The sequence below is a fragment of the Phaeodactylum tricornutum genome, chromosome 1, assembly GCF_000150955.2.
Source record: "Phaeodactylum tricornutum CCAP 1055/1 chromosome 1, whole genome shotgun sequence".
In the NCBI taxonomy this organism is placed as follows: Eukaryota; Bacillariophyta; class Bacillariophyceae; order Surirellales; family Neidiaceae; genus Phaeodactylum; species Phaeodactylum tricornutum.
Window position 1 is genome coordinate 1,798,619 of NC_011669.1, and position 26,329 is coordinate 1,824,947.

At 46.6% G+C, this 26,329-nt stretch overlaps 8 protein-coding genes across 8 annotated transcripts; 3 read left to right on the plus strand and 5 right to left on the minus strand.

The window, feature by feature from the left end:
* Positions 1-1,186: 1,186 nt before the first annotated feature.
* Positions 1,187-2,281, plus strand: PHATRDRAFT_9529 (predicted protein; the record flags this gene model as incomplete). Its single annotated transcript, XM_002176814.1, has 2 exons — positions 1,187-1,882; positions 1,934-2,281. Coding segments are annotated over 2 exons (1,044 nt in total), but the record flags the coding sequence as incomplete, so codon positions are not given.
* A 909-nt stretch (positions 2,282-3,190) lies between these two features.
* On the minus strand, positions 3,191-6,908 carry PHATRDRAFT_43016 (predicted protein; the record flags this gene model as incomplete). Its single annotated transcript, XM_002177340.1, has 4 exons — positions 6,656-6,908; positions 6,193-6,565; positions 4,815-5,977; positions 3,191-4,741 (listed from the first exon to the last, which is right to left on the minus strand). Exons 1-4 carry the CDS (start codon positions 6,767-6,769, stop codon positions 3,191-3,193), a joined length of 3,201 nt encoding a protein of 1,066 aa, XP_002177376.1. The 5' UTR covers positions 6,770-6,908.
* Positions 6,909-7,239: 331 nt separating this feature from the next.
* On the minus strand, positions 7,240-10,717 carry PHATRDRAFT_43018 (predicted protein). Its single transcript, XM_002177341.1, has 3 exons — positions 10,067-10,717; positions 9,524-9,964; positions 7,240-9,373 (listed from the first exon to the last, which is right to left on the minus strand). Exons 1-3 carry the CDS (start codon positions 10,620-10,622, stop codon positions 8,841-8,843), a joined length of 1,530 nt encoding a protein of 509 aa, XP_002177377.1. The 5' UTR covers positions 10,623-10,717; the 3' UTR covers positions 7,240-8,840.
* Positions 10,718-10,797: 80 nt separating this feature from the next.
* PHATRDRAFT_43019 (Zw10 like protein) lies at positions 10,798-13,601 on the plus strand (the record flags this gene model as incomplete). The annotated part of the gene is made up of 3 exons (XM_002176815.1): positions 10,798-12,218; positions 12,258-12,523; positions 12,612-13,601. Exons 1-3 carry the CDS (start codon positions 11,108-11,110, stop codon positions 13,599-13,601), a joined length of 2,367 nt encoding a protein of 788 aa, XP_002176851.1. The 5' UTR covers positions 10,798-11,107.
* Positions 13,602-14,114: 513 nt separating this feature from the next.
* On the minus strand, positions 14,115-15,222 carry PHATRDRAFT_43020 (predicted protein). The gene has a single exon (XM_002177342.1). It carries the CDS (start codon positions 15,114-15,116, stop codon positions 14,313-14,315), a length of 804 nt encoding a protein of 267 aa, XP_002177378.1. The 5' UTR covers positions 15,117-15,222; the 3' UTR covers positions 14,115-14,312.
* A 1,850-nt stretch (positions 15,223-17,072) lies between these two features.
* On the plus strand, positions 17,073-17,874 carry PHATRDRAFT_43021 (predicted protein; the record flags this gene model as incomplete). Its single annotated transcript, XM_002176816.1, has 1 exon — positions 17,073-17,874. Exon 1 carries the CDS (start codon positions 17,161-17,163, stop codon positions 17,872-17,874), a length of 714 nt encoding a protein of 237 aa, XP_002176852.1. The 5' UTR covers positions 17,073-17,160.
* A 577-nt stretch (positions 17,875-18,451) lies between these two features.
* Positions 18,452-21,022, minus strand: PHATRDRAFT_43022 (predicted protein; the record flags this gene model as incomplete). The annotated part of the gene is made up of 5 exons (XM_002177343.1): positions 20,545-21,022; positions 20,392-20,464; positions 19,342-20,306; positions 18,940-19,135; positions 18,452-18,625 (listed from the first exon to the last, which is right to left on the minus strand). The coding sequence occupies exons 1-5, from the start codon at positions 21,006-21,008 to the stop codon at positions 18,452-18,454; spliced, it is 1,872 nt and encodes a 623-aa protein (XP_002177379.1). The 5' UTR covers positions 21,009-21,022.
* Positions 21,023-24,177: 3,155 nt separating this feature from the next.
* Positions 24,178-26,089, minus strand: PHATRDRAFT_43023 (predicted protein; the record flags this gene model as incomplete). The annotated part of the gene is made up of 5 exons (XM_002177344.1): positions 25,949-26,089; positions 25,462-25,871; positions 24,746-25,366; positions 24,267-24,661; positions 24,178-24,189 (listed from the first exon to the last, which is right to left on the minus strand). Exons 1-5 carry the CDS (start codon positions 26,083-26,085, stop codon positions 24,178-24,180), a joined length of 1,575 nt encoding a protein of 524 aa, XP_002177380.1. The 5' UTR covers positions 26,086-26,089.
* Positions 26,090-26,329: the final 240 nt, after the last annotated feature.

Genomic DNA, 26,329 nt, shown 5'->3' on the forward strand with positions numbered 1-26,329 from the left:
TTTAAAAAGAATGGTCAGTGATATTTGAGTCTCGACCATGAATGCATTTGTGCCACACTGCATCGTTTCTGCGTGTGCCATCGTACTCAAATAGAATATTTGTCTAGTCGAAGGCAAATGTGTACATCTTTGCGCTCTTCGGGATATTCCGTAATCGGCCTTGACCGGTACCCTGGTCCATCGTATTTCTGTCGTCTGGCTCAACATTCTTTTACACAAAATTTGACGTACGCTTGGTTCCGAATGCGGGAGTGAATCCGGTTGAAAATGTAGCCGACATGACGGCAATCAATAGCGCCAGCAAAAAAGATGCTCGTGCCATGGTGAATACAATATAGAGTCCGTTTCTATACTGACAGCACCGGTTCGTGAATTATTTCTCCAGAAGTTAGTTCCGTTGCTGCTGGGGTGTTCGCAGTCAAACTACCGTGAGCTGATGTGAGGCTGTGGAGTGGATGATGTCTCCGTAGTAGAGCTCCACGGTACGTCCAGATTACAATAAATCATGGCCAAACACGTACTTGGACGGATTTGAGAAGTCATTCATAGTTTTCATGAGATTCCAAATTCTATATTTAGACGAACGCCAGAATTTGAAATTGGTAGGGCTGGGTTTTGCTGAACACAAGGACACGGAACGACACCTACCTTTGTGGTGTTATGCCGTTGACTGGCCATGACCATCCTTCCATTTCTTCGAAGCATTTGTACGATGGCGTGGCGTTGTGATGCCTGTACGTTTGAAAACCGTGTAGGGTCCGCCACCAAATGTGCCATATGTGAGACCACCCGGGAATACCCTCCCATGCAGGCAATCGCCTCTGTTCAACCGAAATCCTTAGCGCTTTCCAATGACGAAGTCGACACCCAAACGACCAAGGTGCTGCATAAAGCGAACCCAACACCATTGCGTGAAACGACGAAGACACAGCAGCACAACACCATCGAGAAATTTCAAAATCCGAATGTGAAGAAATCCATACAATCTACGCTGTTTGGAGGAGTAGCTCCGAAGGGCGAAGAAAGACCGAAAGGTCGAAAGCGAAAAACAAAAGACGCTACTCATTTTACTTTGAACGCCAAACACCAAAGTCTATGTCTTCCTACCGGAACGAACACAGCAGCCGCATCCCGCCTCACTAGCGATGATACAATAGAAGTCCTCGCGAAGCGTACGAAGAAGATCATGAAAGAGGTGTTTGGCATACGTAAACTTCGTCATTTGCAACCCAAATCAATTGAGTGCTTTCTTCGACGCCAAAGCCATATTGTTGTTATGGCTACAGGTGGAGGTAAATCGCTCTGCTACCAGCTTCCAGCTCTGGTTCTAGGCGGAACTACCATAGTTGTATCTCCACTCATTGCACTCATGAATGATCAAGTAAAGGCCCTGTGCGACAAGGGCATTGCCGCAGCTGTAATTTCCTCTTCGATAGAGGATCGAGACAACACTGATACAATGGAACGATTACTGGGCCGGAATCTACAAGCGCAGCAAGCAATTAGCGGCAAAATAGTAAGGTACCCTCCAATAGTCCTGCTGTATTGCACCCCGGAGCAAATACAAACTGGTCGCTTTCGAAGTATACTCAAGGAACTTCATCAAGGCAAACGGCTGACAGGCTTTGCGATTGATGAGGCCCACTGTCTTTCCAGCTGGGGACACGATTTTCGGCCAGCCTATCGTAATTTGGGATACTTGCGCGATACCTTTCCGGACATACCATGCATCGCATGTACTGCAACCGCGACATCCAAGGTTATTGTAGACATTCAGGAGACATTACGAATGCGTAGCGCCCCTTTGTACTTGGGTTCGTTTGATCGGAAAAATATCTTTTACAAGGTCAGGTACAGGGACGCATTGAACGCCACCAACTCGGTCGGGGCCATTAAAGATTTGGTGGCATTTATCAAAAAGCAACACACAAAGGCTAAAGAAAACAATTCGCCTTGTAGTGGAATTATTTATGTTCACAAACGTGAAGAAACAATGAATCTGGCCACTACGATTGCAAGCTATACAGGGTTACGTGTAGAAGGCTATCACGGTGCAATGAAAGCTGCGGACCGCACGCGAATTCAGCAGGCGTGGACGTCGGGCGAAGTGCAGATTGCTATTGCAACGGTTGCATTTGGAATGGGTATCGATCTGGCGCATGTCCGCTACGTAGTGCACTGGTCAATGGCCAAGACGGTAGAGGGATTCTATCAAGAGTCAGGCCGTGCGGGTCGCGATGGTCTTGCAGCATATAGCCTCTTGTACTTCTCGAAAGACGATGCAAACAAGTTCAAATTTCTGATCACGCAGATGAGCGCAAAGAATGAAAAGAAGGAATCGATGAATCGCAAATTGGACGCTTTGCAGAAGATGGTTGACTACTGCATTTCGCCTGGCTGTCGACGCGCATTTCTTCTGCGCTACTTTGGTGCAAAGGAAACGGAAACAAAGACGGTCTGCATGAAAACTTGTGATTACTGTTGTAGTCCGAGGAAAGTAGGGCTTGCAATGGAAGCGGCCGGCGAGAGTAAACTCTTCTCATCCCAAACGCGACCTTTTGGAAAACATGCAATGTGGAATAATCAATGGGAACATGCGCATGGTGACGAAACTGTCAGTACCGAAGATTCAGATAAGAATGACGATGGTTTGAGAATCACCGAAGCTGCATCTTTTGAAGATGATCAAGACTGTTCGCATCTTCAAATACCCCGTGCGTCTGACTTTCGACGAGCTTCATCGATCCTTTCAAGATTTGAGGTCAGTTCTTTGTGGTGCTAGCAAAGTTTCTGTCTACTTCTCGAATCCACTGATTTCTCTTTCTCCACAGGCCATTGAATGTCAGCAGGACAAGAGGAACGGGTTCGTCAGGTTCAAGTCTGTCGATGGCAAGCACGAAAAAGGAGGCAAGCATGCGGTCATTATACCTCAGCACTTTAGACGCGTCGTCACAAATCCTTCTAGATCTGTTGTTTCTGAGGACCTTAAAGAAGATAGTGCCAGAAGCTCGTCCGATTTCGCATGCGACGCTCAGCGATTGATAGCCCAGCTTGCCCAAGCCCAGGCGAAGCAGGCAGCACTTATTTCTGGAACGAAGTTCAATGAAACTCGAGCGGTGCCGCCCCCTCCCCCTCCAATATCGATCACCACAAAGAAAACGAAGAGTATAGCGGTTGGAAAAAATGATACTTAATTCTTATCCAATAAGGCCAGACGTTCAAAGTTTGCAATAGCCTCTTCGAGATCACACTTCTTTTTCAAAAGCGAATCAAGTTTCTCTAGATTCGCTTTTTGAAGATCGTTTGGAACGTTTTCTGTATAACCATCAGTAGCCATTTTCATTTCGAGAGTCGAAATTGTTGGTAGAGTAGACCTTAGATTCTTTTGCAGACGCCCAATCTCAACTTTGTAGTCAACCAGTCCCTGTAAGTCAATCAGAACAGTCAGCTGATCATTGACAATGGCAGTTCCGACAGTTTCTGGTGTGTCTGCTGGGGAAAGATTAATATCAATGGCAGAAGCTTTTCCAAGTGTCTTGATGTCATCCAGTTGGTCGAGAACGGCATGTAGCGCGAGTCCAGATACGTTCACAAAGAAATGTGTCTGTACCTTGTTGGCAATGTTGTACGACTGACGAAGTGATCTGCAGGCATTAACCACAGCCATTGTGTTCATCATAGATTGCTCCACGGCCTCATTTTTGTAAGAGTTGTGAGTTTCGGGGTACGGGGCGAGCATGATAGTTTCAGGTTCCGTTTTGCCTAGCGTCCCACGTCCAGGAAGTCGCTGCCAAAGCTCCTCAGAAACAAATGGCATCATTGGATGCAGTAACCGAAGGCCTGTTTCCATTGCGATCCAAAGCGTTGCTTGTGCTGCCCACCGATTGTCTATGTTGTTGACACTCATGTCGTATACGACGGGTTTGATCAGTTCCAGGTATGTGTTGCAAAGATCTTCAATCCACAAAGCATAGGCCGCTTGTTGTGCATCGCCAAACCGGTAGCTCGAGAAGAAATCGTTGACGGCTTCCACCGCTTTCATCAATCGAGATATCATAAATTTGTCTCGCGTCGCCATTTTGCCGCTAGCCATTAGGTCGTCCAACAGAGTCGGAGTAGGCGTAAAGTCCGCAACAAATTGAAGTGCAAAACGTGTGGCGTTCCAAAGTTTGTTGCAAAACAGCCGGAACCCAACAACACGTTTGACGTCAAGATTGATATCACGTCCCTGGACCATATAGGCCATAAGGCCGAACCGAAGTGCATCCGATCCGCATTCTGGAATACCGTCAGGAAACTCGAGCTCGTTATTCTTCTTCGATCGTTCCACTTCCTTCGCCGGAAGGTTGCCTCCTTCCAGACGCTCTTGCAGAGAGGCCAATGAGCACCCGTTGATGACCTCCAGAGGATCGATCACATTTCCAAGAGATTTTGACATTTTCTTTCCTTCCTTGTCCCGCACCATGGCATGAAGGAAGACGGTGTGGAATGGTAGTGTGTCGGTTAGTTCCAAACCCATCATAACCATACGAGCCACCCAAAAGAAGAGAATATCGAGACCAGTCTCGAGTAGAGACGTAGGATAAAACGCCTTCAAATCAGAAGTGTCATCGGGCCATCCCATGACAGAAAAAGGAAACAGTCCAGAGGAAAACCACGTATCAAGAACGTCTTCATCCCGCTCAATTGAGATGTCGCCAGCGGGACAGCCAAGTAATTTAGCGGCCTTCTCGAGAGCTTCCTGCGAGATACAGTATTGTGAGACGAAGTACGGCAACAAAAAAATGTGTGCATGCTTTCATCCTATTGCCTACCTCAGCGGACCGAGCAACAACCCACCGGTCGTTGTTGGCCATATCATTCTTTTCTAAACTTTCTCCCTTCTTGGTGGCGAACCATGCCGGTATCTGGTGACCCCACCAGAGTTGTCGACTGACGCACCAGTCCTTGATGTTATCCAACCAATGAAACCACGTCTTCTCTTGCTCCTCTGGAAGAATTGTTAACTCTTTATTGCGTACCGCATCGGTAGCCCGCTTAGCCATACCGTCGCAGTTAACATACCACTGCGGAGTAATCATGGGTTCCAAAATATCACCCGAGCGCGAACATAGACCCAATCGCATCTTGTTGGGTTCTTTGCCTTTGAATAATCCCTTTTCTTTAAGCGCATCTTCTACCGCAATGCGAGCGTCGTACCGCATCATGCCGGTGAAAGGGGCACCATTTTCGTTGATTGAACCATCCGCAGTCAACATTGTGATGAACTCCAGCTCGTGACGTTTACCGCACTCGTAGTCGTTTGGATCATGGGCGGGAGTAATTTTGACTGCTCCGGTACCAAAGGACATGTCGACCAGTTCTTTATCGCAAACAATAGGAATTCGGCGTCCGTTGAAGGGATGGATTAGATGCTTCCCGTGCAAGTGGGTGTATCGAGGATCGTCCGGGTGAACGGCAACAGCAGTGTCTCCCAACATGGTTTCCAGTCGGGTAGTGGCAACAACAATCTGTTCCTCTGAGTCTTCAATCGGATAGGCGAACGAAGTCAAGGTCCCAAATTCGTACCGACCATTGGGGTCGTTGGGATTGCCCTTATGTGTTTTGACGTCCAAAAAGGTACGGCCTTCGAGTTCAATAAAGTCGACTTCGATATCGGAAATGGCGGACTTTAATGCACACGACCAGTTTCCTAGACGATCCGCACGGTACAAGAGTCCCTTTTCGTGAAATCGATTAAAGGCTTCGACGACAGCTTTACTCAACATTTCATCCATCGTAAACCGTTCACGCGACCAATCGACACTGCTGCCCAATGATCGCAATTGATTGGTGATCTTACTTCCATAGTCCTTCTTCCATTCCCACACCTTTTTCACAAATTCTTCCCTCCCCAAATCGTGCCGGCTTTTTCCTTCGCTCTTCATGAGCATTTTTTCGACCACCGATTGCGTGGCAATTCCTGCATGATCCGTACCTGTGATTGTGAAATGTCAGCCCCGAAAACAATGAGTAATAGTGCGTTGATGAAGAACTCGTTGTGCGAGGGGTTGTTTTGCGTAAATTTTTGCACGGAGCCGATTGCCATCTATTGTGAATTGATTTCACCCGTGGCTGCCCAGAGGACCCGTGCGTGATGGGGAAACAGAAGCCAACGACGAACGAACGAATAAATGCACTATGGAAACTTACCGGGAACATACAGAGTGGCGTGTCCTTTCATCCGGTGCCACCTCGTCAGGGTATCTTCGACGGCCGCCGTCAGGGCGTGTCCGAGATGCAGCGATCCAGTCACATTCGGTGGTGGAATCACCATGACGAACTTTTCATCTACGGGGCGATCGACCGCATCTTTCGGATCGCAGCTGTAGTAACCACACTTTTCCCACCAGTCTTGCCAAGCGGCTTCGACTGCTGACGGATGATATGCGGCGTCCATGGGAGCCGAAAGATCTTTCTTTTCCCCTTTTGGGGTCGTGTTGACGAAGGAAGTCGTAGCGACCGGAGCTTTGACTTTTTCCTTACTCGGCGCGTTCCATTGAGGCTTGTCTTTCTTTTTCTTGTCCTACGGAATGGACAAGAGAAAAGGTAAGCTGGTATTTAAACACCCGCATTCGACCCGAAACGTCAGAGTTCGCCCAGGGCCGCTTCGTACCTTTCCCTTGGCGAGCTTTTTCAGTTGATTCTTCGATAGCTTCTTCTCCCCTTCTGGAGCGGGAGTTTCATCTTCCGCATTCGGATTGACCCCCACCGGTGGTTCTTCCGACATGATTCGACAGTGAACTACTCGCGATGCCGAAACGATTGGTGCCGTACAATGAGAGTACTAGGAGAGCGGAGAGCGGTAGGATTGGCTCCTGTAGAGTAAAAGGTAGAGACGCGGCGTCGTATACCCTTCTCGTAGTTCGTTGACAGTGAGTTGTACGCCGTTGGTTTTGTGCGGTGCCGTGATGGGATCGATGGATGCGTGTCGCGCGAGGTCACGTACAGACTGCAGGAGAATGGTTGTGGGGTTGGTCGTCGATCGTCTCCGTTTCCAGTCTTTGTCTTGTTGTCTTGACTTTAGGGTGTGTGGTGAAGGTGTGCTTCCCAAACATACCCACGGAAACCTGTGCGTGCGCGATGCGCGACCCTCTGTGTAGAAAGAGTACAGTCGATCGATTCTTCCGACTCCGGCTGTGGACACCCCTCGCGCGTCTCCATTTGGTATCTCTCTCTCTCTACTACTCAAGCTATGTCCGCACCATTGCGTGACGATCGCGCGTATGGAATCACGCGAAAACCTCCCCTCCAATAAGTGTGTGCGCCAAACCCAAACTTGGGAGAGTCGTAACCAACCAAGGTAGGAAAGACGTAAGCGTGTACGTCGTAGGCGCACTCTCGACAATCCGCCGTGTATGTGTGTGTGTGTGTCACAAGATCCATCGATCCGAACGCGCCCAAAGGATCACAAGTCGGAAGCACGGCATGGCATGGCATGAGCATTTACGTTTAGTAAAGTCTTACTCAACAACGTCACACCGGTATAACAATGGCCGTGAGGGAGGGGCGTTGTCCCTTCACTGTTTTAACGACTGCGGCTTCGATAAAGCCGAGTCCTACGAGTGGGATTGTTGCGTGCAATACAGAAACAAACTCACAATTTTGAAACAGCGCTGCGTCCCGCAAAGGCTCCTTGTTCTCTCTCGTAAAAAAAATCATGTCACAAGTTGTCCTGTCGCCGGACTCCTTCGCCGTCGAGTTGGAAATGAACCTGGGACGGGCCAACGGGAATGTTTATCAACGACAACCAGGCATTCCGGGAGTCAACGACGGTCAAATCATGGTGCGGCTCAAGAAGAAGCGTTACATCATCATTGACTATTCCATTAAACCTAACGAGGCCGATTTTCACGAGGCGGAATTATCCCCGCACATTGCTATTCCCGAAGGTGCCGGACAGGTCCAATGCACCGCACCGAATTGCTCCAAAGTGGGCGTTCCGGTGCTGCTCTACGACAGTGAACCAGGCGAACCGGCTTCTCTTTACCTGCGCTCGGGACTTTGCTTTCAGTGCCAGCGCGACTTGAACGAAAAGCGTCGCACCGACCGCAAACGTCCCGTCAAGGCAAACCAACAATACAACGTGGACGGCCCCAGTATTATTTACGCGATTGGGCCCAGCCAGAAAAAGTTCAAACTCAACGGCAAGACGATACATTTGCATTCCGATGCGCTCATCATTAACGGAAGCGTCGAAGGTACCAAGCACTTTCGGGATGGCTACGGATTTCAAGAAATTGGTGTCGATCTGCATCAATCGGTACAAGAAGCCGTTATGGACACCGAGCAATTACTACATTCGGTGTCCAACAACAATGATTCTGCTGCAGCGGCCACACTGGGAGGAAATACAGAACTCGATCCCGATCCACCCCCGTCTTCAGTATTCGATATGGCTAATGAGCTCCTGCACCACCACCACTATCACGATCCCGATTTGCCCTCCAATAGCGAAGACATCAATATACTGTACGACAAAGCCTTTCAGACTCTGAATAAATCGATTATATTGCTTTCTCAGTGGAAGGCTTCTTGGGACGCAGCGATTGCTGCCGCTCACGAAACCGTTACAGATCCTTCGCTGGCCGATGCGGTGGCGTCCGCGGCGGCTGTGGTAGCTGCCGCTGCGGACGGGTCGGATCAGAGTGGCAGTAATATGGTTTCTTTACTGCTAGCCGCCGATAAGCGCAAAGATGATAGTTCAGACGGAGATGAACAAGGGCATCAAACCGTGGACCATCATTTTGAAGTGTAATCTACTCTTAAAAGACTTTAATTTTCCAAATCGCCGGTAAAAGTCATTTCAATGCCGCAGCCTCCATTAGCTCTGCAATGGACGTGATTTTTTCGCGGGGTTGCTGGACGCTCCGCCTCCTGCTATTCTCAATTTGTTGGATTCGCTGGTATCCATCCCACTTGATGAAGTTGACCGCCCTCGCACGCAACATGGAGTCCAGACAAAACGCATCCTTCTTGGCGTCTGTACCGGCCAAGTCTTCAACAACCGACGCGACTGTATCCTTGGCGTCCGCAATATTTGTTCCGATGATCCCATTCGGTCCTCGTTTCAGCCACCCAGACACATACAGACCTCCAAGGTCGTCTATCGCCCCAGAAACGCGGCCGTGCTCGTTGGAAATCAACCCCCTACTAGCAATGAACCACTGCTCGGTACCGGCAAGCGGCATTCCTTTGTATCCGATGCTGACCAGCACCAGCTGGGCTGGAATTGTTTCCGTTTCACCAGTACCGACAGCCACTTGTTGACCTGCACTACCCTCAAGACGAGTTCGTTCACAAACGACTGCGCGGACTGCAGCAGAATTGCTCTCTGATTCAAATCTTACAGGATTTAGTAGAAAGCGTAAGTGAACTCGCTTCGGTGCATTTGGTATTAAGTTCGCTGCAATGAGAGATCGTAAGACTACGCCTTCTGGACACCATCAGAACTGATGCGATTCTCTTGGCATGTTCAACTCACCTTTTGCCGCTGTATCTCGAAGGAGTTTGTCGATGCGTTTCTTCGGTCTTCCCGAAGCACTTGCTAACTCTTCCAGGGACGCTGCGGTCGTTCCGAGATCCAGTTCATCATTTCGCACGACGAACGAAGCTCCGTACCCCTCTTCTTCTAGTTTGACTAGTTCGCGAAGCTCTTTAATAGTGAACGCTCCTTGTACGTGACCCCGGCGTCCAACAATCGAAACATCCTTCGCACCGCCGGCCAGGACCGGCAAAGCATGCGCTGCCATATCAGTTTCGTAGAGACCGTTCCCGCCCTTGGCCAATATTCGTGCACAATCGAGCGCAACGTTACCCTGTCCGACTACGACGACAGATGCATCCAGGAACGCATTACGAGTTTTATCGTTACTGCCCAAGGCACGAGCCACTTGCTGGCCGATATGTACATAATCAGGGTGTCCTACGGAAAGTCAATTCGAAGCGAGCAACCAGAGAGTTAGACTTTGTCTGGATCGCCATTGGTGCGTACTCGAAGCGAATTGTAGTCTACAAAGTGACCTACCGTTGTACCAAGCTACAAACTCTCGCGCACTCAGGACACCGTCCAAGTCTTCGCCCGGTAGATTTAACTTCCGGTCACTTTCACACCCGTAAGCAAGTACGACTGCATCGTAGGCCTGGCGCAATTCGTCGACCGTCACATGACGACCTACTTGAACATTTCCGTAAAACTGAACTCCTTTTTCGAACAGCTGATCGAAATCGTTCTGTACGTTCTTGACTTCGGGATGATCGGGTGCGACACCGTAGCGTACCAAACCGTAGGGTGTCGGAAGTCTCTCAATCACGTCCACCCGGTGGTTGCCAACAATGCCCTGTTTTTCGAGAGCCGACGTCAAATACTTTGCGGTGTAACATCCAGACGGGCCGCTCCCAACAATCGCAATTCTGTATGACAGAAATCGACTTGAAGAACCGTTCATTCGCTGTGTTCCAGGAACGGGCGAGGACAATAAAGCTGACTTTTTCAGGCTCGAGGCGCCATTCCTCAGCCAAAAACGCGTCACTAGCGTTTTCTGGTGCACCACTAACTCTAAAAAAGATCCCGTAATTACCATTCGTCCTGTGGGGTGGTGAAGGAGAGATGGTGCTATTTTCTATAGAGGTATGACTTCGAAACAATTCAAGTCGATGAGAGCATCTCCATTTTCAGCATCAACTGTAATGTAAGTTACCGATCTAGTAGTCTGTGAATTGACAGTGAGTCGTCAAACAGAATCACGATAGTGAGGTGATCAGACGACATCAGTTTATTTATTTCCTCGTCTTTTATGTAAAGACTGTTGGCATAAACCTAAATTCCATGAAATTGAATCGACCTTTGCTACGACACAAGTTAACTGAAACATAACTGCAAACGACTTTGTCGCAAACCAACAACAACGCGAACGAAAACGGAACGCAACGGACCGACTTTGCTGGCAGGGAGGAGGGATCCAGCGCGCAGTACAAAGACGAGTTCCGGCTTTCCGTTACAACTCTCCATTGCATGCGTCACGGTCCCTCTGGACGCCCCTTCACACGGTCATAATTACAGTACACCATGGATAGGTTGGAAAGGAGCGCAATCGAGGAAGAGGCGTCCGTCGATGAGCGGCTTCAGAACGTTAAGAAACTGGTACAAAAGGCAACACAGGAAGCCTTCCAGTCATCATTGGCAACGGCTGGAAACTTTGTTGAGAATGATGACCCCAACGCTTCCTTTCATCTGGGTATGGATCTCTTTGGACAAGAACCCAGCGTGATTGAGAAGAAGCTGCAGGACAAGCTTGCCACCTTGGAACGCGATGTTCAGGAGGTCCTGGATACTCTTTCAGAAGCGAAGGGTTCTGGGGAGACGTTAGAGGCAGAACTTTCCGCCTACCAAACACCGCAAGAACTCGAGGGGGAGGCAGCAAAACTCCGAGCGAAGATTGCGTTTCTGCAGGAGTGTAGCGAGGCTCGAAAAGCCTTGGATGAATCCATTACGTTGGCATCTCCGGCAATATCCAATGCCAACGAGGATCTCGTGCAAGCCACGACGCACTTGATGGAAGCCCAGCGTCACATTCAGCAAGCTAGAACTGTATTAGAAGAGCAGGAGGTAGCTCAAGGGGCAACCCCCGCCTTGACTTTGGCCCATCGAATGATGGACGAAATAAAATTTGCGATCCGGCGACATAAAGTCGACATTTTGGGACGCGTAAAATCGACCTGGATTGATTGTGTGACTCTTACCTCAACCTCGCTTGTAGTCCGCAATACAACCGACCTGGCCACAGCGTACGACGTAATGGAGATTTTGGCTGCCCAAGGCGACCTCACGAGGGACGCCTTGCTGCGCAAGTTCACCAAGTCGCTGCTCCAGGATGTCTGGCGGCCTTTGTTGGAACGGCATCGCTCCGGAGGCGTTCGGGAGCCTTGGACGACCCGTGCGTCCGAAGACAGCCCCCGTCCATCGACTGCACAAGTTGTATCTAACAGACAGAAAGGCACTACCTGGCGACTAGAATGGGAGCGCGACGATGACACTCTTCTCATTGATTTGGACGGAAAAGAACCTCCAACCTCATCTGTTGCTGACTGGAAAGGAACGTTTTTGTTTTTACAAACAGTTTCTGTATTTGTCGCCCAACATGTCCTGCAATTGCGTAAGCCTTTATGTCAGTGGGTTGGTAAGTGTTTTTTTGGAAAACCGGACGCACTTCCAGTAGGGCTGAATTTGAGTGCGCTGGGCTTGGAAAGCTGTCGTATCGGGGACGACAACGGAATGCTAATGGAGCCGCTTATGGAAATCTTGGCCGAAACGACCATTCCAGAGTATCTTGGTCCTGACGAAATGTCGCCCAAGCTGGACGAGATCTCGGCAGAGCTTGACTCGTTTATTGGACCGTTCTTGCGAGACTTGCTGCGTGTACAAATGGTTGGGCCGGAAAACACACGTTTGGATAAGTTCGTTGCCTTATTTGAGCAGAAATACGTCGACAATAGACGCTGTATTTTGCTGAACAAAGCCCGGGAGCTTCTTCTACACAACGACTATCACAATACGATCCAGGTTGGTGTAGAGATACCGGACTTTAGAAAATGATGTGGACGATGGAATGGCAGTTTTTATGTTGCACAAGTCGAGTATTTCCGAGACTGCAGCAAAACTCATGTCCCTTTGTCGCAACGTTATGGACGAGGTGGTGGAACAAAAACCATCCACAAGTGAATCACCTCTGGGGTTGCTTCCGGCAACACTCTATCGTGCTGCCCGGGAGATTCTCGATTTATATCGGGCTATCATCCCAACAACCCATGCTGGCGAGATCCATAACGTTCCCCGTACAGCTGCGGTGCTGCATAACGACGGTGTTTTTTTTGCCCATCACTGTTTGGCACTTGGTTTGGAGTATAAAAGGGAAATGTCAGCATTATATCCCAACGATACGCAAGCCCAGCTAATTAGCCAATCCTTCATGTTTGCGGATTTGGTTCCTTTGTTCCGAAACATGGCCGACAGAGCGATGAAGGATATGATCTCACGTCAAGCTGACCAACTTGTTGAGCTGGTCGAACCCCGCATTACATACTTGGGAACCGCTCTTCAGTCAGACGAAGTCCTGGCCGAATTCTCCGACGCCGAGCAGGCTTTCGAGGCCGGAGTGTATCACCTCCGTCATTTAGTTCATGCTTGGAAACCTGTCTTATCGAAAGATGTGTTGAACCGTTCTATTTGCTATCTTGCAGACATCATGTTTACTTTGTATTTGGATCAGCTTGCTAAGGCATCGAATATCAGTGAAAATGCTACGCATTTTGTAAGCAATTTGTTTCGCCAGGCTTCTATGGACATCATTGGATTTCTGGATGGAGACCATTCCGCCTCTCGGGTTTGGGACCGATTCACTGCGATTGGGATATTCATGGAGATGTCTTTATCGGACATTCAAGTGGCATTGAGCGAGGGTGTTTTTCTAAGCGTTACGGGTCAGGAGTTAACGCGGCTTGTCAAAGCTACCTTCGACGATTCACCAAAGAGACGACATCTTCTCGCTCTTCTATCGTCGTGATTCTGGAGAATGGGCCATAGAAAGGGTTTTATACGGGGTTTTCTGTTGTAATGCGTTCTCCCTTGATGTATTCTAGAATATTTCCACGGTTGAAGATAACTTACCTGGCTGGGAGCATGATGGAAGTAGCTGAAATTTTCCTACTTCGTCTTTGGACATTCATCACTTCTCCCCAATACTCACAGAAAAATCCCATTTGACACTGAGCATTTGACAGTGAGCGACTTTCTGAGAAATAGAACAACGTAGCCTCATGAAATGGAAGCAAAAAATTATCAGCAGTAGGGAAAAGACCATTATTCCACAAAAAAATATTGCATCAATGCAAGTATATTCAATTAACTGTAAACGAGGGGCTACCTATCTTACTGTATCACCGACAAGATTCATCATTTACAATGAGACTTTCTCACTGTCTGTCCATGACTCTTTTTGGATTTCAAAGTCACAGTCAATACGTGACACCGATCACTAGTTCAATCCCGCTAACTGTAAAGGTAAATTGTATTTTTTGCTGGTAAAGTTCCCATGAGTCGCATCGTTTATGTTACAGCTAGTCTATGAGATGTAAGCCCCGCCCATCCTTCTCAGAGTAACATTGATCTGAAATGAGGTTGCATGTGGATTGGTAGGAAAAAAAGAAGATTTATTTCTTGTAGGTCAGAATGGATTCGATAATTCCAGTGACTTAAACATTCAAGGGTAGTGATTCTACGCGAACCATTTTGACCATCCATTTTCTGCCCACCGTTCGGCCGGTGGCTCAAATAGGGCAATTCGAATACTGGAGCTAAAGCTAACAGAACGTGCTTTATCTCCTTGTTGTCGTTGAAATTGACTGTCGTCGCTACCGCTTTTCTGTAACGAAAACCGGGAGGGACGTAGACAAGAACGGGTTTGGAGAATGGACGTAGATTTCGCTTTGCGGATGTTGTAAGAGTGATTCGGTCTCAGATGAAACGAAGGTGTGGATCGCGATGCTGTGTAGCATCCTTGGTCAAAAATTGACCTGCGCCCAACGGATCGACGGATGCTCGGTACTTCTTCGTAAGCCTTCAGAGTTCGCTCGTACGTGTTATAGTCTCTGATAGAAGCACTGTCTTCCTCAATCGCAGTTTCTGTTCGAAAAAGCATCGTTGATCCGGGAGAGGAAACTCTTACCCTCCTTATTGGCAAAGGAATGAGCCCTTTATCGTCCCAATATTTTTTGAAGATAGACCGTGGTTGTTGTTGTCGGTCTTGCTGATCCAAGGGCAAATGAATAGATTCGTAGTTTTTGAGTGATCCGGACGAAACAGAAGAAAGGTCATCGTCCGAACATACAGTGACCTGCTCGAGAGGAGGAGGCGCCGAACATAGTGATTCTAGACCTTCGTCAGGAAGAAGGAAGGATAGACGCCCGTCAGATTTAGCGTTCTCATTCACGGCATCAATAGTGAGATTCACTATGCACGCTGGGTTTTTCGTTACGGCGCGTATGCGCCGAACGGTCTGGGAGGCTGAAGGAACTGACATGGTAGATCAAGTTGTGCAATTGCCGTGAAGGAGGTTCGGAGATCACTTGCGAGAGCGACCAAGTAAAGCGGTTGACGCGAAATGTTGATTCCTTTTTTGTTTTGTGTCTAGAAAACATACGATGAAAGTAGTGGGAAAGTCTGCTCCGGTGATTTTCGACAGGCGGCACTCATGTCATGCACCGGTCTGATTCGTTGTTCGCGTTGTCTTTGTCTACGATCTTCAACACGTAGCCTTCTACATACACTGATTTCTAGGCATTCGTCAGTACATGTGTCAGACCTCCATGGGTCGACATCTGCTCCATAAATTTGTGGTCCCTGGCTTCTCGCCCTTACATTTCCATCCGAAGCTTTCAAAAATTCTTTGCAGTTTCCATGTTTACGAAATGAGTATTTGCCAGCATCTCATCCGCCAGTAAATTTTTTTGTTTCCCGGCTCTGCTGTTGTTGTCGTATAAATAGTTCAGAAAAGATAGTATGTCTTCTCGGAATATAATTTATAATTAAAAAAGCTACTGACTATAAGTTCTAGCTCTTGAATAGACTTTCAACAATCTTCTTGCAGAAAAGGAATGTCTTTCATGTTCCGCGGAACAAAGATCTTGAACTCGACAAGGCCTTCCCAAAATAAAGATTAGTTCTATCATGCATGATACAGAGAAAAGTTAGGTACTTACATCAGCAATAGAAGGACGAGCTGGCTAGATTCACAGACGACTCACTAGAGCTAGATTTTTAAGAGCTCGGCAGGTATCAAATCGTGCTTCACCGTCATCGTTTTCTTCATCAGAGTCTAGAGCGCAGAATATCCTAAAGAATGCAAAGGATATTGTATTCTGACTGACTGTGAACTAGAAAGCAAAAATATTTTTCGGCCTTTATTTGCTCTCTCTGGAGGCATCACCCTGCTTAAATTGAACTACTACACGCTTGCTTTACTGTTAGTACATTATCTTTACGCATCATATTGTATGCAATTACAATTAACAGTGAAGTGCATTACGAAGAAGACTTAATCCTTTGAGGTAGTTTTACATTACCATTTTTCCGTTTGTTTGTTCTGGTGTTTCCAGTTAAAGAGCCATCACTTTGTGTTGGGGATGGCTCTGATATTGAATTTACCAGCGCATATTAAAGAGGTCTCTCACCTAAACTGCTACTGCAATAGAACAAACAACAATTCTTGTTTTTGGTTTTGGAGGAGGGCTATCCTCTCGTTTGTATGCTGAAGCCTGCGCAACCCTTTAGGTAGGCAACTCCAGCCCCTTCAATTAGTTTACAAAGGATGCTTGATACCAATATTTTCCAGACTGGCTCAGGTAGCAAGCAATCTTACTAATATCACTGTGTCATCAGTTTTCTATGTAGGCACCAAGGAATTGTTAAGAATCAAGCTTACGGCACAAACACAATAATGCAGTAGAGTTGCAAGGTGATACATTCAAAAATGCAAGACTTGGGAGTCTGAGTGCTTGACTTTGTCCAAAAACTCAAGGTACACTGTCATGGAAGACAAGTCATAACTATACTGTCAACGGCTCCCGTCAAATTGTGTGGTGAAAAAAACTCCTCAATCAGTATATGTTTTGAGCAAGTGGCCTGTCTAGTCTACTCGTGTTTGCGACCAATCTATTTGAATCACAACAACACAATCTCATGAATGAGTCCCAAGCCTGGCTTATCTTGCAAACCATGCTAACGACAATCAATACATCGTTTCATTAGCGCGACCTTTCATAGGTAAATGGGATGCGTGTATCGCTGTCGTTGCATAGTTTTTACGCTCAGTTTTATTGCGTACAAGAAGCCGATCTTTGATTTGGCTGGAATAGGTAGGGTTTTTTTAACCTCTCACAGTCAACGAAACCCCAACAAGAAATTTCCTCTAGTCAAACATACGTTACATCAGATCAACAAGTCAGCAATTTGGTGAAAGCATTCCTACCGAGCCATTTCCAGGTCCTACCGTTGTGTTCACAGACAATACTCCTTGAAGATTGCTGATTCACGAGGAACTCCTACTATTCCGGCATCCTAACACCATGGATAATTCCTCCTCTCAAAACCCACCGCTTACAGAGTCTCCATCGTCGACACAAAACGAGTCGAATATGGTGCTACCAGCTCCGTCAGACTTCACGCTCCCCACTAACTCCCCTTCCGCTCTGATGACTTTCTTGCCGCCAAGCTCTGGAAGTTTGAACGATGCGGCTGTCAGCCCAGGTCCAGCTACTCTGAGACCGTCGGTCGGTAGACCAGCGGTCTCGTTAGCACCGACACTGCCTCCTGATGGTTCCGTGCCCCATCAGATTCCCACACCACCCGAGCATGATGTTAAAAACGACACGTTTCAACCTCAAATTCCGCAAGATTTAAAGGATCCGACTTCGGGCGATTCTCCATTTTGCTCAAGCAATCAGGTTTCGTGCATGTACGGGTCGCATCCATTTGCTTTTGTCTTGACTTCGCTTGTGCTGTTGCTCTTTGCCTGTTGGCAATGGAAGTTTTGGTGTTGTAAGGACACACGTGACTTCTCGCGCGGTGAATATCGGGCCGTGACGGCTCGGTATACTGATAGTGCCTTTGCCGACGATTATTCTGTTGAGGAGAATCAAGAATATCTCAGTGATGAGGATGACGGTGACGGCTACGGTGGCTGGAATAGCAACGGCGGCGGTAAACACGTAATTGAAATGAAAGATCTGGGGATAGAAGGTAAGAGTGACAATTTGACGCTAGAAGAAATGAACGGATAGAGTTGCTCTTTTAATTTCGGTATGGATTTAAGAATCCAGAGAATCGGCCAGTTTGTGCGTTTCCAAATTCATCTGAGGAGTCAATGTAAAAAGGGACGGAAGTCTTAAGCAAATTGCAAACCGGCTAGTTACTTCAGCGGTTTTTTTGCAAAACTTCATCCCGCTGTCGCTTGCGAGCGGCTCTTAGTTCACTCTTAGTGCAACTCTCAAACTCTCTGGCTCTATCAATATCTATCTCGCCATCTTCCAGAAAAGAGAGACCATAAAGCTGATTGTAGCAAGATGGCGACATGCAAGCGAAGACGCAATTTAAGCTTTCTTCCGGTATCCAGCTATAACACGCTTGCGTCTCACATGTGTTGCGAAGCCCGCGGTATTCGACTTCAGCTCGTTTTCGTCTAGACTTTGTGTCCGACCCGGACTCCGCCAATTTAGGCAAAAGAAACAAAATGATTAAAACTAACAAAATCTTTACGGCCAAGAGAACGTAAGAAGAATTTGACGATGGGCCGCTGATTGGTTTGACTTTTACCATGGTAGCTGGGTATGAATTGTGCCAGAGTTTGAGGTTTTTTTCTCATGCATCACAACAGTCAATCAAATTCTCCAAACCTGTGTGTTTTCGACGTGTCGACCGCCAGCCAGACGGAAAATAGGTCTCGACACGAAAAATCATTTTTGTACCGAGATTGTTGGAGCAATTCTTGTTCTCAGACTTGCGTTGGTCTATCGAGCTGCATTCACGTTTACCCTTCACCAATATAAAATATCTTGTTGTCATGGTATATCATACAGAATATAAAGTTGGCTTAGTGCTTAAAATAAATGACTGCGGCGGAAAATCGGGAAAATCCTTTAAAGCGTGCCAAGTAAATCTCGGCGACGAAAGCAACCCTATTACAGTGGTGACATCGGCGGCAAATGTCAGGGAAGGGAACAGGTATTGTTGCTCAACTTTGGATCGGTGACACATGGACCGTTTTCCAAAGAAACGCAGAAACTCATTTGACCTCTCTTGAATTGCTTCAGGGTCGCCATTGCACCAGTCGGGTCGAAAGTACTTACCGATGAGGGCGAAGAGATGGTAGTAAAAAAGACCGCCGTCGGAGGAGTAACGTCTGAAGGAATGTTTTGTGATTCTAGGATGTTGGGATGGTCGGGTGGAGCTGTTGGAGTGGCCGTACAGATTGACGATTCGTTCGCTATTGGCTCATCGCCCCCGCCCACGAAACCCCGTCCTAAGATTGCCGACGAAGAGGAGCTGCCGAAAGTAGAAGTACAGGGACTTTTTGAGAAAAAATTAACAAAAGAAGAAAAGAAGGCGTTATCGGATGAGCGGAGGAAAGCAAGGAAGGCTGCGAAGGAAGCTAACTAGACTGTACCAGCGTAAACCGTCAAAGTTTCCGTTACATCTGCACTATGTGTACAACGGGAGAATACTACTTTTTAGGCAACATGAAATGCTACCATTCGCAGCGATGGCCAATCAATTTAAAAAGACGCTCATTGTATGGCTCGATAAAAGCCTTGACCTCGCGAAGAAAGTCTTCCGAGAGAGTGGCCTCGTACTTTGGCCTCTCAGTGACATTCAACTCATCTTTGATCTCATCCCAGGAAATTTCCTTATCATATCCTCGGTGTCCTCCAACATTGTATGCTCCTTTGCTTACAATGGTTGAAAAGTTGTGCGGAGGTAACCCCAAAAATTCCGCGAGCTTATTCATCGGCGTACCCGAAAAGTCACTCATCGCTTCGGTACAAATAAATATTATTTCCTTCTCGGAGTACAGAGCATACCACCACTCTAATGGGAGAACATACAGACTTCGACCAATAAATGACTGGGTGAGGTGCACATTTTTACGGTAAATCACTTTGTCCGGGTTGTTTTCTATCAAGTCCTTCCATTGCTTGCGAGGGACTACCTTGTCCACCCAATCACCGTAACAGAAGCTTTCCAGATCAATCAAAGGAGGAAGTCCTCCTTTCTCTCGACGTCTGTATTCTGCAGCAGCCCAGTTAAGAGAGCTGTACCGATCCTTTGCCTTTCTGACGCCGGTTCCGTCTGAACTTAAGCAGTCCCGCAAGACGAAAAGCTCTGCTCGCGCCATTTCTTCAAAAGAAAACAAATGGTCTTCGTACTCTTTATCCGTCAGTCCTCTTGAAATGTTTGGCACCCTGCCTTTGCGCATCATCTTCATAACAGGTGCGACATAGTTGTACATATACGACGAGTACGCACGCTCCAATGGGTTTCGCCCAACAGCAACGATACGTGGTCCAGGCATGTGCTTCTTGATGCGATACGCAACATCGGGATATGGTAAGTAACCTGGGCTTGCTTCGCCAGACATCAAAGCACCAGCAGCTAGAAAGCTGCTGGCTGTCGGAAAGTGGCGAAGATACCATTGCATGGGATACTGCATGTAATACTTCATATTAAAAAGAGTGACGGAATTAGAACGCCATTCAAATCGGCTTGCGGGTCGGGACATTGCCACGAACACCGAGGCTCACCTTAAAATAGTGGATCTGCTTTTCTTTTGCCGGTAAAACGCGAGGGTGGTCGGTCAAATAGTGATAAAGCGAGCTACCCATCGAAAAAAGATTATCCATGGTTCAGCCGAAGCAAAAGCATTGTCTGTGGATCGCTGTTCTCGAAGCACATACCTGGTCCCACATTTCCCGGCTCCGATAATCAAAAAACCTGGTCGACAAAGACCAGAAAGATCGTCCGTAAGTGTTGGGTCAATCGGGCCGTTTTGGTACTGTGGTCTATTTGTGCGACCAATTCGTTCAACTTCGCCTACCCATCGAATCTTTTTGTGTGGCCAGAAACAAGGTCCCCATACCCCCGAAGCGTTACAGCTCTCATTTTTGCATCCCCAGAAGGGGGGAGCAATGCCCTGCTTGTTGCGGAAATCGGACGTAGTATACACACTATGATTCAGCAAAAATTGTGGAACAATGGACACAACGGGACTGTTCCTGGGGTCCCAATTCTCTTCATCGCCATTGTCGAAGTGCAAACCGAAACGCAGGCTTTGTCGAGATTCCGTCGCATAGAGAGTGGCATATATAGTGGCAACTATTATAGAGGCCAGAACTGCTGTCCACCATGCACAGTTGGGCATCGTTGGGCTAATTGCTTTGCTTAACAAGTAGTCGAAATATGGAAAGACCTTTAGCTATTCATCGTATTCACCGTCAATTTGAATCTCGTATTTCGCCAGTAGCCGTTTACCCTTAATTTATTACCCTTATATTTTATAGTGCGCTTCGACAAAAAGCGATCCAATCATTCCAGAGTCATTGCAACAAACGAAAAGGTCAGAAAGTTGTTACTGCAAGCAAGCAACCATCGCAGACGAACCCGGTGACTGTGAATTGGAAGAGAACAAAGACTAGAGCCCTAACCCTGATATAAAGTCCAATACACGTCATTGTCAAGTTTGGCATTCAAGTGTGACATGTCCGGCAGAAAACGACATGTCGCATGAAGAGGTTTGAAAGGAGCAAGCTCTCATCTCAAGCAGAATTAGTAAAATCAATGAGGTTTGGGATATGATCATCCTATAAAAGAAGGTAACGGATTGAATGTAAGACATGAAGAAGTGAAGAATATGAACATTGCAGAAGCCATGTAAATATGGAAGATTAGCAATCAAACAGCAAGGTTTGAGAGCAAACAGAACTAGTGAAAAGTAAAATAAAGAATACAACAACAAACACTAGCAGTAGTGAAAGAGTAGATCAAATGTGAAGGAGAAATAAGAGGGAATCTATTTATTAGGTCTCTGTTGTCAGCTAGTCTCTAAGACAGTCAAAAGATCTGAAGAAACCAGAGTGTTCAACATGCTTGCAAGCAAGAAAACCGGAGAAGTCACAGTAAGACTCCAAGCAACAATGCATGGAAGGTGAAGACCGCATTGGAAACTAAGAAGAAGAGAATCCAGTAGTGGAAGCAGAATCTGAAGAAGAAGAACTTGTGATGGACAGCATAAGTGATACAGCATCCAATGACCAGAAGGACATGGTACATTTGAGTAACAGTTGGACAATCAAGTTCAAAGGAAACAAAGACAAATGGCGTACTTGGAAAGGGAAGACAATTGCAACTGCAATGCAACATTGTTTCTACCAAGCCCTATTTATGCAGGAAACCCTGGCATCTATGGAAGAGGTCAATGCAGGAACTGCAAGCAAGACTGTGTGGTAAGCATTCTTGAGAAACATCCAGGCTTATGCCCAGCTGGCACTGTGCTGCAAAACGACTGCATACTCATATGTCAAAAACACAATGATGGAACAAGCGCCAATGGGCAGTGCCTACAAAGTGTGGGAGAAACTGTGCAAGAGGTACAAACCAAAAGAAATTGAATTGGACTACACAAGTATTGAGCATTCATTTAAGGATTGTATTATTGGGAGTATTAACAAAAATGGGGAGGAGTGGTTTCTGGAGCTTGAGTACTGGAACACACGCATGGGCAAGATCAAGCAGTCCTACATGCAAGATGACCTTCAGATGAAGGCAGGTATAATAGACCAGCTCCCCAAGGCCTATGAAGCTGTAAAAGTCAACTTGAGTGGAGCTTACACAACCATGTCAATGGAGGCATTTAAGAGGATCATTCTAGACTTCTGGATAAGGCATAGCAAGATAGACTACAACAAGGTCATGTCTTATTCTGAGGTGAAAGAAAAGTGTGGACACTGTGGGAAAGTAGGACACTTGCAAGACAAGTGCTGGAGCAAGCCAGAAAATAAACACTTGCACCCCAATGGAAAGCAGGGTGGGAAGAACAAGAAAGACATCCAGTGCTTTAAACGTGGAAAGAAGGGCCATTACAAGAGTGATTGCAGAAGTGCTAAGAAAAGCGGAGAAGGCAGACCAAATATGCCCAACAAAGAATGTTTGTTGGGGCTCATATCAAGAAAGATCAGAACTTGAATGCTGGTTCAAGCTTGAAAAAGGTTTCTTGCAGACTTGGGAGCTACCTGCCATGTCTGGAACAGTGCCAAGGAGCTACAGGGCCAAGAAAAGATCTCAGAACAGGTTTGCGTTGGAAAGAGCAATACTTTGTTCATGTGACAATGCAGGGTATGGTTTACTTAGAAACCAAAGACGGAGCAAAGCTAAAGCTTCTGAAGGTCAAGTACTCTCCTGACTTTGAAAAATGGATCACAAGCATTGGATACTTGTTGGACCAAGGCTACTCAGTAACAAAAATGACTGCAATGGAAATAGTTATTCTCTCTCAAGACAAGAAGAGGAGTATCACTGCAGACAGGACCTCAAGTAGCAAGCCATACTACCTCTTGTTTAGAGCATTGGAAGGGCAGAAACAAGACCAAGTATTCTCCAAGAGCAAGCACAAAGGACATACATACACCCCAGAAGAAGGCCATAAACGCTGTGGACATGCCAACATTGCTACCAATAAATGTACTGCAGTCAGATCTGGTTGGAGTCTCACAACCATGACTATGCCCCTACATGGGGCATGTGTTTTAGCTAAGGCACAGCTGAAACAGGTCCCAAAGATGGCTTTGCAGAAAGCAGAGAAGCTAGGTGAGCAACTCTATGTTGACCTCTTGGTTCCCTACACAAAAAGCATTGGTGGTAGTACTTATTGGCTACTTATTGTGGATAAAGTCAGCAAGTATAAATGGTCTATGTTTCTCACTCAGAAAAGCCAGATTGGACAGAAAGTCAAGCCTATTCTACAGTGGCTACATTTACTGAAGTTCACTAACAAGTTCATTCAGAGCAACAATGCTGGCAAGAACAAGAATGAGAAACTATCAGAGGAGTTCCTGTTCTCATTGGAACTCACCGCACCCTACACTCCTCAGAAACAGAGTGGTTGAATGCGGTTTTGTCACTATTTGAGACAGAGCATATGCATCAATGCTTGATGCAAAATTAACGCCAAGCAATCATGGTAAGCTTTGGACCAAGTTTGTCCAGGCAGCCACAATACTATCCAATAACCTTGTGACGGCTGGGGAAACCAAGACCCCTACAGAACTCTTCTTTGGAAAGTTGGATGCAAAACTTCTGGATCATCTCCAAATACTTGGGATGATTGTTCTAACATTGGATCTCACCACATTCATTTTCATACGTCAAGTCCCATGGATTTAGTATGGTTTCCAACAAGCAGGAAACAGTATAGATTATACATGCAATAAACTATAATGTAGCAATTAAATGCACTTGAATGTTAGATTGTTGTAAACGCCCTAGTAAGTGGTGCAATACTACTGCTAAGACAAAAATCATGTGCTCAAAGTCTCTTATCCTAATGACTGCAAGATCCAAGAGGTAGGGGTGCTGGAGTTAGGGGAACACATTCAGGTTTATCTCTGTCAATGTAACTGCTCACCTTCCAATTTTGGACTAACAATTTTGAGATACAAGTTAATGCTTGATGCTGTAGTTTGGGATTTTCGTGCTCAATGAGCGGGAAAACAAAATCCCGCGCACCAAGGCGCCGAGCAATGTCTCTTCCATTAGGGTAATGACGAACAAATTCCCCTAAATCAAAGCAAGCAATTGCGGCGACATCCTCGCTATCCGATGCAGTCAATTGAATTAGGGTCTTCACCATTTCAAACTTTCCATCGGATCCTTCCATTTTTCGGGCGTTTTCGCGAAAGAACTTTTCGGTGTGGACTATCCCCCATGTCAAGTTAGTGGAATCAAGCTCCACTTTATAGACGTCCCAACGTGTTAGCTCTTGACAAGTTTCGTGCAAAAGTTTATGGAGAATGTCCAAGTCTGTCATATAGGAGACACAAATCATCAACCTGTTTAGATACGGTTCCGCTTTTGAAAATGGGGAAGGGACCGAACATTGCATACCTTCGCTAATCTCGAAGTCAGCAATTGGGCAATTCATCATCAGGTCAATCAACTTGGGTAGACCACAACCTATCATATCAATCAAATATGTTGAACCATTGATGTTTTTCTTTGCCAATTCCAAAGGCGCTTCGTCCGCAGCGCACGTTGCCAAATTACGCAGGGTTGCTAGTGCACACCGCACAACCTTCTCGCGAGGTGCAGCGGCCACCATATCTACCAGTGCTTGGACTGATCCGTCTCTATGAAAGTGGCTTCGCATTGATACCGATGTGTCACAATCGTACGACATGATCCAGAGGCAGTAGGAGAGTTCGTATTGATGTTGCACGGAAGCACTAATCTTTGAATCAATTGATTTTTGATGAACGCGTAAGCGCCGACTCAGATATCCAACACCTCCCGCTTTGCCAAAGAGATGCCGAACTTCTTTTGACAAGATGATGACAGTCAAGCTTGAGGTAACCATAGAAAGAGATTGTGTGCTAGAACTCTGTAGCCGAGACACAATCCACGAAACAAAGGATTCCAAAATTGATGATATTGGCGAAAATAGATGGCCGTTTGTTTGCAGAGTGCATCCTTCCAAGAGGATACACGCCAGACAGAAACCTGATCCTCCTTGACGTTGATTGTGTTATAATTTCAGAGAAAAAGTCAAGGTGAGTTAAAGCGGATAAAAACAATTTTTAAGCACTAAATCTGTTGTAACGTACTGTGCACATAAGAATCGCTCTTTGTACCCAGTAGAATACGCAAAAGAGGTCGCCAGTCGTCAATCAAAATGCCTGATGGATAGAATATGCTGGACAAAGTGGCTTTCGACACAAAGTTGCTGCTAGCAACGACACTGTTGCTTTTGGTCCGTGAAGCGAAAGCGTTACTTTTGAGTGTCGTGATGACTTCATAAAGTTGCGAGATGACATAGTGTGTGGCCACTCCAATGCCGTCACAGTCGAGGTACTGCAGCGCGTCAACGGGTGGCAAACTTTCGGCCAAGGAGAGCTTGGAAACTTTGAGTGACGTTCGACGCGACGATGTTCCACGATGACTAGTTATTTGATCGAGAACTTTAAGCAGGAGCTGCACATAAGCTGCAGCATCTTCTTTGTCGTACAGCGTGTACCTGTGTTCCAGAAAAACAGAGTGTAAGACGTCCAGATATTCTTCTCAAATTGTACGACAAATCCCTTTATGCCTTACTCGATAACGTTCTGTTCTCCGGCTTGTAAAAGCGCTTTTTCTGGATTAGAAAGCTTTAAATGTAAAAATGAATCCCATTGAATACTTCCGAAAGCCTCGTGAACAGGCGATGGTATAAGCACTACTGGAAATGTCATGGTATTTCTCCTTGATGTGGATGATAGCGTAAAGGCGTCCTTTCACCTTTCCGTCTCCGTTGTTCTCGCCGTTCGTAACTTACAGTTAGGGTTTCGAGTTTTGCCGTTCGTTGGTGTGCTGCTGGAATCGAACCTCCCGCGCGTGACAACAAATTGAAACATACACGGCATCTCATTATTTTACGTTAGAATATTTCTTGGTCTCGTGAAAGAAATGACAAAAGCTACAGACGAGTAGAGGAAT

Bases quoted from the DNA above. Each gene is read 5' to 3' on its own strand.
- PHATRDRAFT_43018 (XM_002177341.1), bottom strand. From the start codon at position 10,622: ATGGTAATTACGGGATCTTTTTTAGAGTTAGTGGTGCACCAGAAAACG. The intron at 9,965-10,066 runs GTAGGTCACTTT...GACTTTCCGTAG, and splicing joins GTTTGTAGCTTGGTACAACG to GACACCCTGATTATGTACAT. The intron at 9,374-9,523 runs GTGAGTTGAACA...GATTTGAATCAG, and splicing joins TCGAGATACAGCGGCAAAAG to AGAGCAATTCTGCTGCAGTC.
- PHATRDRAFT_43020 (XM_002177342.1), bottom strand. From the start codon at position 15,116: ATGTCAGTTCCTTCAGCCTCCCAGACCGTTCGGCGCATACGCGCCGTA.